Source organism: Theobroma umbraticum, unplaced genomic scaffold, assembly GCF_002168275.2.
Source record: "Theobroma umbraticum cultivar Fairchild unplaced genomic scaffold, ASM216827v3 scaffold_56.0, whole genome shotgun sequence".
Lineage (NCBI taxonomy): Eukaryota > Viridiplantae > Streptophyta > Magnoliopsida > Malvales > Malvaceae > Theobroma > Theobroma umbraticum.
In genome coordinates this window covers 8,578,587-8,588,834 of record NW_018397256.1, presented here as the reverse complement: position 1 = coordinate 8,588,834, position 10,248 = coordinate 8,578,587, and the positions used below count along the sequence as shown (strand labels likewise).

Below are 10,248 nucleotides of genomic sequence, written 5' to 3'. Positions count from 1 at the left end.
GGTTTTTTGTTGTTCCTTTTTCTCTCCCAATCGCGCCCCTTAGTTATTTATTCAAAAATAAGATTAACAGCCTTAAGAGTGCGGAATCGTCCTCTGTCCACATAAAAGCGACGCTGTCAAAAGAAATTATTTCCTTTCCTTCAGGGGAAACGTAACGTGCTATTTTGTTCTCTTCCGCCAATCACATTTTCGTGTACTTTCGCATCCTGATTGGCTGATTCACACTCTCTTTAAACCGCTTATTCACGACTCTTTCCATTTTCGTTCCCAATTCCTAAACATTCCCGCTTGTTCTCCGTCGACGCCCAACCATAGATTTTGCCACCGGATTACGTGTTGAAGCATGTCTTGCTCTTCCTCCTCCCAAACCTCTTTCCCAACTCTCCGGACCGTTACAATATCTTATTCTGAACTCACGGTGAGTTCCTTATCAGTAATCAGCTTTTGCTACGACTACGCGGGACGCTGCTGGGTTGACTCGTTTGAATGGGATTTCGAACAGAGTTGACCGTGATCATGTGGTCTAAATTGTTAGTTTCATTGTATTTTCCTGCAGTTTCTTGGCAACCAAACAGAGTTGGTGACGTGTTATTTTAAACTAGATTGTTGGATAGTGCGTATACGTATCTGCATGTTTCAGATATTTTTTATACTCTTGTTTCATTATTGAAATGGATTGAAACAGGACAAGGATGCTGACCTGTCAATGAAAATTGAAGAAGGATTTGGACCGAATGGACTGGGAATTCTATCAATCACAGATGTAGGATACTGAAATCTTTATATTTCTTTCGCAGAAAGGTTTTTGTTTAGGGCTTGACTGATTTTCATAGGCAATCAATTTCTTCAATATGTTTTGATTTTCCTTTTAAGTTTGCCTTTGTAATCATTATTACAGGTTCCAGGATTTGCTACATTACGTCGAAATCTTCTGGACCTTGCACCTAGGTATAATATGAGCTTCCAAACAAACTTTTCTTAGGACTCATAATCAACGAAAATTGAAAAATATTGTGTAATTTCCGTCTCTTTTAACAGATTAGCTAGCCTGCCTGAAGAAGTGAAGAAGGAACTTGAGGATCCTCAGAGTAGGTAATATTTGCTGATTTTTTTCTATTAATCGAAATGTTTTTATGTTTGTAGGGGAATTCATTTAGGAGGTTAATGCTACTTCTTTTTTATTATTGTTAAATTTGCATATGACTAAAATTTTTAAAAGAGAGTATGAAGGCATCGTGCTGGAGTACATTGCAGTCTTGCCTCTATGTGTTCATTTTAGCCACTTTTTACCTATAGGTACAGCTTTGGATGGAGTCATGGGAAAGAGCAGATTGAATCTGGGAAACAAGGTAAATGTCTGCATGCTTTGAATCTTACAACTTGACATGATTAAACATGAGTCATTAGCATGCCGTTTATGCTTTTTTCTATATATTTGAATGTAATCATAGATCAGAAAGAACCAAATGGCTGATACAAAGTAGGCCTAACTAATATTCTAGTTGAACGAAATACTACAAACATGTTAAAAACTGCTTATAAACTTCAATCTTCTGCAAATGGCCTCTTCGTTTGAGGGAAAGTATGTTTTTCTTTTCTTATTCTTCCTCAATTACCAGCATTTATGGGGAGAATATCTTCTTTTTCTTCACATAATAGTAAAAATAGCATGCTTCTAAGTTACGGGCAGAGAGGAAAGGCTCTTTTGAGAAATACAGTACAAACTGGACTAAGTGAGGGATTGAGTGAAATTTTGCTGCAGATATGTCCAATTCTAAGTTACATTTAGAGGAGAAAGGCTATATCAATTTGCTTGATGTCAGATCTGAAACAAAAAATTAAGAGACTTAAGCAGTCCATACTCGTCGCTGGATTTTAGATCCTGGGTGTTTTTTCTATATGTGAAGTGGTGTGAAACCCCTTGAAAATATCTGCTTCTTCCTATATATTTGATTCTGATATCAGGTTTAGTTTATGCTTGAGCTGTGATTCTTTTTTCTTCTTGGGTGCTTTAAATTTTTTTTTCCCTTCAACAATTTCAACTTATTTCTCTTTAATGCTATGCAGATCTGCTGAAAGGTTCATTCTATGCAAATCCACTAATTGATGTGCCAACAACTGATGCATACTTGATTGAGAGGTAAGTTGGGTAGGAACATTAATGATTACAATATTTTCATTTTCCCTATGTAGCATGTCTTAGATTGGCTCAGAGACCGGTTCCTTTCCTTTTTTCATGTCTGTAGGCTGTTATATAGACTATGCCTTATGTGATCAATATGGTAAGTTCCCCTAGAATTCCAGCTTTTAAGTTCAGAGAATATGTAAATGGTTAGTTCCATTTCTAGACTTAAATTATACATACCATCTTCACTGACAGAGCATCACAGACTTCTTATCGTTGAGAATAGACCTTTAGAAATCCTGGAGTTACCACATTCCAATATTTTGAATATGGTATTTTTAGGTTTGACCATTGATGTATGAGCTGGATTGAGCCTAGTCCTGTTGAATAAATTGGCTACTGTAATTTCTGGATTCTAGTACATGTCAAATTTATCTTAAACAGAAAACATAGTCTTTGTGTTTGCCATCTCGAGTTACTTAATGTCCAATTGGTTGCCATGCTCTTCCTTGTAGGTATCCATCATATTGTGGAGCAAATATATGGCCTCAGGCTGCATTGCCAGAACTTGAAGTGGGTATGTCCACAGTTCATTAGTTTGGAAAAGTAATGGAATTTAAGCATGTCGTAATCTTTTAGTAAGTTATGAATTGTGCTGAGGAAATAATATCAAATGTTGTTATTTGTTTTGGTCTTCAAGTTCTATCTTATGTTTAATCTGACATAGGATTTTCTGAATGTTGATTATTGGACTCTACTCTGTAGCTTTCAAAACTCTGGGAAAGCTGATCTTTGATGTTGGTTTGATGGTCATTTATCACTGTGATCAATATGGTAAGTTCCCCTAGAATTCCAGCTTTTAAATTCAGAGAATATGAAAATGGTTAGTTGCATTTCTAGACCTATATTATATGTATCTTCTTCACTGACAGAGCATCACAGACTTTTTATAGTTGAGAATAGACCTTTAAAAATCCAGGAGTTACCACATTTCAATATTTTGAATTTGGTATTTTTAGGTTTGACCATTGATATATGAGCTGGATTGAGCCTAGTCTTGTTGAATAAATCGGCTACTGTAATTTCTTGATTCTATTACATGTCAAATTTATCTTAGACAGAAAACAAAGTCTTCGTGTTTGTCATCTCGAGTTACTCTTTCACTTATGATTACATGAGCAGTATCTAGGGCGATGAAAATGCAAAAGGATGAAGGCCTTAAAGAAGTACTTCTTCGCTCTCGCTGTCACAAAGGCCGTTTGCTTTATTACTTTCCTGCACACTTGAGGTTTTTTCCCACTAGTAGATTTCTGGTTATATATTTTTCTTTAGTTTGAAAAGTTAAACCCCCTTCTCTCTCTGGCTTCTAGAAGTTAGTGAGTAAAATATGACATTACTTGCAGTGATCATAAAAAAGATGGTGACTCCACTTCATCTTGGTGTGGATGGCATACAGACTATGCCTCACTGACAGGTAATGTGTCTGTAGTCTCATCCTATTATTAGTCAGTTGACCTTATTAGCTACTTCATTCTTAAAGTCTAACCTTATTTCAGTAAAAAGGATATAATTAGGAGAAACCTTGCTAATCTATTTATGCCTGTTTCACACCATTAACCTATTTGGATATTTAAAATGAAAAAACAAAACTTGTTCAGGAATATTTGGATATTTTGGTGGTATTGCCAACGACAGAAAAACTGGGATCATTTTGCTTTGCTTCCAAGGCATATCAACACAAATCCACGGTACAAAGTGCAATGAAATGGGTCCATTTCACTTACTGAAAATGTAGATAAGCCTATTTGAGACATTGAGACTAGTTCCATGGCGGTATAAAGTTAGTTCAGTTACACACACACAAATACGTAATTCAAACTTCAAAAAGAAGTGAGACCTTTAATGAGTAAGAACTAAGGATGTTTCTGATGTAAGGCATTCTTTTTTTAAGTTAAAAAGATGATACAAGTATAAGGAGATTAAAGAGAAACTAGTTTGGATTATGAAATAAACTTGTTTTGCATTTTAAGAGAAGTGGTTAACTTTGTTGAGGTCAGACACTATTTTTTATCCACTTCTTTTAGTAGGATTGCAAAATATTGATATCATAGCTGTCAACTATGTCTGTCCCTGATTTCTGCTTCAATTTAATATTTAGGTCTGACTTGTGGCATGTTTAAGAGGGGTGGTGTAGAAGTAGCTTTCCCTGATAGTGCTGCTGGCCTTTATATAAGAACACGGACAGGTGAAATTGTCAAAGTAAACATTCTTGGTCATGGCACTTTACTTATTAATAAATGCAAGAGATGATAATGACTATTTATGATGACTTGTTTGTAAAGCATTCTTCATCATAATTCCTTGTCTAGTAGTAGTAGCTTTTCAAAATTTTATACATCATATTATCAAGTGTGTCAGTCTCCTCAAGTGGGATCATATGGTGGAGTTAAAATATTGTAATTTCCTTCAAGTAGTGGTGAATAGTACTAAATTTAAAAAATGCTGGAAAGAATGAGATTGAAAAGTGCTATCCTTACACTCTTTTGATGCCAGTGCCATTTGCATCCAAGAAGCAAGTAAATGACATATACTATAAATTATTAGCATTAGAGACTGCCATAAAAATGTTAGTTACTGTCAAAATAGAAAGCTTTCTATAATTGTGTATCAAATGAACAAAGTTTGGTCATTGATGGACCACAGAATGGACGGGAAAATGTAAGTATGCTTGAAATTGATGATTTTAACAGTCCCCTAACTTTTCTACATTTTGTAAAATTTAACAAATATTCCCAAGTCTGTTGAGCTTGTAACTTGAGAAATCGCTAATAGGCTTGCGTGAGATGGTAGTGGTATTAAAATAGATAACTTTTAGGTCTCTTGAGAATAATTATATGGCAGGATTTAGCAGTATTATTTTTAGAAATTAGAGTGATGGTGGAATCATGAATCATAATTTCTGTGTTGAATCTGTGGTTGAGATTAAACAGGTTTTTTCTTTATAGATTCAATATGATTTTTTAGGAAGCATGGGAGGAGGACAAATATTATGGGACAAAACTAGAAATTTCCGTATTTATACTGCAGAAGGTAGTGTGGCTTTAACCAATTGTTTCAACCAACAACCATAAAATGCATACAACTTACATACAGTGAGATTTATATTGTTTTGACTGTAAACTCAGAGATAAAAGAGTCAATCACTACTTTTGAAAGCAGATCAGAGAACACCTAATCTTAAGTTGAAACTCCTTCCTGCCCGTTGTGTTCACAGAGTGTAAAAATGATCAGTGCTGCATTATAAGTGCATTGCAAAGAACTTGTGAAATGTTGACCTTGCATTACCTATGATTGCCATACTTTAGAACATATATCGATTCTATTAACTTGGATTTTTAATGCATTAGGCCATTTTTGGAGAAGATGAAATAGCATACCAAATTGGTGAGACTACTGAAATTCTTTCTCGAGGTTATCTTTGTGCAACACCTCACTGTGTTCGGGTATTTTCAACTCTCTCTCCTCTCGGGAAAAAAACCCCTGTTTATTTTCCATTGTTTTGTCCTTCCCTATAATATCCTTTATTCAATGATTCTGTTAGGCACCAAAAGGAGAGGAGGCTTCTGGTGTTGACCGATCAACATTTGCATTATTTTTGCAACCCGATTGGTATGTTAATCATCAATACATTTATATTTGTTTATTGACTTGACTTGTGTGAGATTAGTTTTAATGGTAGAATAATGGAACTATGATGATGTCCTTCCTTCTTTTACAAACAGTGATATTATTCATGGATCTAAATGGACAAATTTCTCTATCTTCAGCTCAGCAGTTATGTTTCATATGTTACCAAAACCAGTTTGAAGTTGGTAATCTTGTTTTCTTTTTAAATTGTAGGGATGAAAAGCTCAACTTTCCTGAGGAGGTTCATATTCATAAAGAGGTATGTTCCTACAGTGATGCAAAAATAATTTACTAAGCTGAAGTAAAATTCAATTGTCCGTGGACCCCAATCTAGCCAGTAGATCTGCACTCGTGCTACTAAGTAACTTACAGCTAGAAAGTCAGCTTTAACTTTCACGATAACTTGCGTGCTACATAGCTACGATTCTAATTATCATATTTAATTTTTACCAGTGGTCGGGAACCAAAATAGGAAATTATTTTTAATGATGTGTAGGGGGCACATATACTTATTTACTTACTGAAGCTTTGTTGTGCATTGGTTTCAGCTGATACCATCAAAGGGCACTCTTACTTTTGGGGAGTATTCTGAGGTGCTCCTGGACAAATATTACAAGAAAATATGAAAACCCTGTATACTCTCTTCTACCAGCTTTAATCTTTATTGTATCTCCTAATGCTAGGTAGACTTAATAAGAACAATAATCCAGAAAGCTTCATCCTCATTTCATAAAAACGAAACAACTCAGTGGCTCTCTGGTGCAATTCCATGTTGATTTTTATCAACCAATAAAATTAAATAGGTAATGGTTGACCACGGTCATTTTTCTTCGTCTGTTCGGCTCGGATTGGGACACTGTAATTTGGGCCATATAGCATGATCCCATTGGCCATTAATGGTAATATTTTCCGTTGTTCAAAGAAAAAAATTACCAAGCCTTTAATTCGATTGGGCAGATATCTTCACGTCGTCGCAATTTCGTGGGCTCTACACATGAAGGGCATCCTGGCCCCCAACCAAAAGAGACAAAAAATAAAGAAATTAAAAATCGCTGCTTAAACTAGAAAATACACGCCCCTCCTTCGGAAGATAAGGTGGGTCCCAAATCGGTTGTTGTTTTTTCTGGTAGAAAATAACCTGCCTGCCCTGACATAAATTCAAATCAAAACAGCAGCCGCAGCCGAAAATGTGAAAACAGAAATCCTGAAAATCCAGACGTCTTTTGACGAGATGACTGGACTGGATAAGGCTGGTAGCAAATATTGCATAAATGACTATAAAAAATAAGCAAATTACAATATCGGACCCTGAATTTTGAGTTAGGTTCTTAGTTCGGGCATTGGCTCGTTAGAGTCTTAGATTCTTGCAATTTGTAATTTAATTTCAATTTATTCTTTTAAAGTAGTATTTGATAGAAAATCTGAACTTTATAAGTATTTTATTAAATTTTAAAATTGTTATTTGAATTCGTGTGCAAATATTTTAAATATTACTTTAAACATTTGAACAATTTTAATATTCGATTAAAATAAATATATAATTAATAAAATTTTAAAATCAATTTTTATATAATTAATTTTTAAAATTTAATAAATGAAAATTAGTTCATAAAAAATAAATTAAATTTTAAAATCATATTTAGAATAATTAATAAATTTTAATAAAATTTATATTAATTATATAAATAAAAATAATATATGAAAAATTATTATTTATAATCAAATTTAGATAATAGGTGTTTTAAGATCACTAGTCAAACTCTACCTAAATAAATGACAAATAATAATTTTTTAATTAAAACTTAATTATAAAATATTTTGATTCTATTTAATTAATTTAAATAAATATAAAATACTCAATCATAAGATATCCAGCACCATCCCTCTTGCTTTTAATCCCAACTAAACCAAGAGACTGATAAAATACATAACCAAATTGTCCAGATACGTAAGCCACGTCGATGGCATGTGTTGATTCTTCTTCTTTAGATGCAATCATTTTTGCTGGCTGGATGCTTGAGACTATGCCAGTTAAGTTTTCGTAATTCGACCAAGACTTTGTGGTAGTTGCAAGCCCCTTCAGCCACGTGTCCCTACTCATCGATTGGGATTTTGATGTTAACAGCCACGTCTCAATGTGACTAAAATAAGCTTACTGTTTGATAGTTTTAACCCATCTTTTGACAAACTCATTCGTTACAACGCACCTACGAGTCTACAGAGAAAAACATTTGCAAGTCCAAGGACCAAATCCTTAGTGAGGAATCCTAACCAAGAATAAGCTTTGAAACCCAAAGAATTCAAAATCTGAAAGGACTAAATTAAAACTTAGCTCAAACTTTAAGGGTCGAAAATGCAATTAAAATTAGTATCAACAAAATGTCGGCCAGAAATTACCAAAATGCCACGGTACGGTTGCCCCTCATCGATGCAACTGCTTGCCGACCTCCATTCCACTTGCCACTTATTTCTTGTCTCAAAAAATATTCATATTCTCGCGAGCGAATCAGGCCTTTTCACTCTAGGCCGCCAGAGTAAAGAAGGAAAAACGTGTGCAAAATGACGACAAGGGTGCCACGTGGGGAATAGACGGTGGTGGGGGCCCGCATGCATCTGGTTCGGGTCCCTACACGGCTTTCCCTTGGTTTGGCCCATGGGTCTTTCGATCTATTTCCCGTCTGCAGAATCCCTACTGTTGCTTGGACCAAAATAAATGCTCCTCACCCTTCAAATTACCATTTTATCATACCTTTACATAAATTTTCCTTTGCTCAAGAAGCAAAAATGGGTTTTGTGTTTTTCTTCTTTGGTTGGTGATATATTCTGGATTTTCCCAAATTGAACATCAAAAAACCAATACAAAAAAAAAACCACATAACAACACACTCCGTGCATTACTTTTATATTATTATCAATAAACAATTCATTCATCTCATAATTTCAAATTCCTTGTTAATAACCCATTACTCATGATAACACTTAATCAAAGATTAAGATGCAAATCATAAACTAAATAATACAAAATATGTTATGTTTTATTGGGAGAAAAAAAAACCCATCATATCTCATCTTCTCTACTATACTATCATTCAGATTCTCTTTATATCCAACTTGCACTAAGGTGGGTGTTCTCACTTCTCAATTTGCTTTCACCATACTCTCATCTTCAAAACGATGCTCCAAATCCAATGATATGATTCTAATAGTTTTTTAATATCTCCAAAGAATAGAATTCTTCTTTGGATTATTTGACTTTGCTTCCTTTCTGTTTAGAAGAAAGGAAAAGGAGGGGTTACTTTTGCCCATTTCTTAATACAAAAGAAGAAAAGGGCGAGACACCAAACATTGGAGCAAGGGCAATGATGTCATACGCCGAAAGGGTTGGCTTCCTGGAAATGACGTCTATCTAAATGCAACAAGGGTCCACAGTCGTCAAATGTTACACAATAAGAGCAGAAGGCAGTCATTGCATTCGTGCTCCTTACTACGCAAAAAATCAATAACCAAAATCCTCAGTGACTACGCTCCGCCATGTCTACTAGTCCTTACTTTCTTTCAACCTCCAATACTTGCTGCAGGTCCCAGAAGCTTCGGAAACCCAGTTTCAGAAAGCGTTGTTTGTTGATGGCAAAGCAGCAGAAAACACGGTTTTACATCCTTGGACGTTGTATCGCCATGCTTTTGTGTTGGCATGATCATTCTATTTCAGATTGAGTTCTTCTACAAACTACTTATCCATAGGACAAGCTGTTTCCAGGCATCCGTTGGAGCTTGGAAGACAAATCTGGGTCTGAAGATTCAGATGACAAGAAAAACAAAAAGCTGCGGAATTCGGAAAGATCAGAATTCAAGCGCTGGTGGGTTTCTCCATTGTTGGTCTCTCCGATGGAAAACAGGATTAACTCTAAGGTAGGAGTAGGAAACTAGGAACGGCCATAGGGTAGGATATGGGATTGGATCATGGATTCAGGGGGCAATCATTTGTATGCCAAAAAGTAAAGGAGCAAAGCGTAAATAACAAATTTTTGCTTCTTCAAAATTTTTCTTCTCTTTTGTTCATATGAATGCAAAAATTTTTGGACTCTGTTCCCTTCTTCCTTGTCTATTCACACTTGAAACTCAATTTGCTTTCCTTTGTTATGTTGTCATAAAATTAATACTAACATTACCAAGAAAACTAAAAGGTTAACAGCTAATCGAATAGTATTATTGTGTTTGTAGATGCAAAACATGTTCAAGAAACTATATTGATGATTACAACGGTTAATGGTAAAGATTTGTGAATCTCAGTCAGTTCATACATAGATGGGTGCGTATTAAATATGTGAATAATTCTTTATATTAATCAACTTAATTGAGATTTGGGTGGGCAGAGCCATATTTGGATTCATTTGTAGGGTCATCAATATATATAATATTTGATACTGTCAAATTAT

At 34.9% G+C, this 10,248-nt stretch overlaps 2 protein-coding genes across 4 annotated transcripts; both read left to right on the top strand.

Moving 5' to 3' along the window:
- The first annotated feature begins 99 nt into the window (after positions 1 to 99).
- On the top strand, positions 100 to 6,647 carry LOC110411696 (2-oxoglutarate (2OG) and Fe(II)-dependent oxygenase superfamily protein). Of its 3 annotated transcripts, none has more exons than XM_021421964.2 (16): positions 100 to 418; positions 686 to 763; positions 899 to 948; positions 1,039 to 1,092; positions 1,303 to 1,349; positions 2,068 to 2,140; positions 2,641 to 2,702; positions 2,891 to 2,959; positions 3,308 to 3,413; positions 3,529 to 3,599; positions 4,284 to 4,384; positions 5,150 to 5,215; positions 5,533 to 5,628; positions 5,727 to 5,794; positions 6,026 to 6,071; positions 6,361 to 6,647. In XM_021421964.2, exons 1-16 carry the CDS (start codon positions 344 to 346, stop codon positions 6,436 to 6,438), a joined length of 1,140 nt encoding a protein of 379 aa, XP_021277639.1. In that variant the 5' UTR covers positions 100 to 343; the 3' UTR covers positions 6,439 to 6,647. The 3 variants fall into 3 exon arrangements, with proteins under 3 accessions (XP_021277639.1, XP_021277638.1, XP_021277640.1); XM_021421963.2 differs by having other exon boundaries at positions 101 to 418; positions 1,297 to 1,349; XM_021421965.2 differs by lacking the exon at positions 5,150 to 5,215 and having other exon boundaries at positions 117 to 418; positions 1,297 to 1,349.
- Positions 6,648 to 9,260: 2,613 nt separating this feature from the next.
- RTFL12 (ROTUNDIFOLIA like 12) lies at positions 9,261 to 9,897 on the top strand. The gene has a single exon (XM_021421456.2). It carries the CDS (start codon positions 9,344 to 9,346, stop codon positions 9,524 to 9,526), a length of 183 nt encoding a protein of 60 aa, XP_021277131.1. The 5' UTR covers positions 9,261 to 9,343; the 3' UTR covers positions 9,527 to 9,897.
- Positions 9,898 to 10,248: the final 351 nt, after the last annotated feature.

Coding starts and splice junctions, on each gene's coding strand:
- LOC110411696 (XM_021421963.2), top strand. CDS start 344: ATGTCTTGCTCTTCCTCCTCCCAAACCTCTTTCCCAACTCTCCGGACC. Junction 3,600..4,283: donor AGACTATGCCTCACTGACAG/GTAATGTGTCTG, acceptor TTTAATATTTAG/GTCTGACTTGTGGCATGTTT. Junction 5,216..5,532: donor CCGTATTTATACTGCAGAAG/GTAGTGTGGCTT, acceptor TTAATGCATTAG/GCCATTTTTGGAGAAGATGA.
- RTFL12 (XM_021421456.2), top strand. CDS start 9,344: ATGTCTACTAGTCCTTACTTTCTTTCAACCTCCAATACTTGCTGCAGG.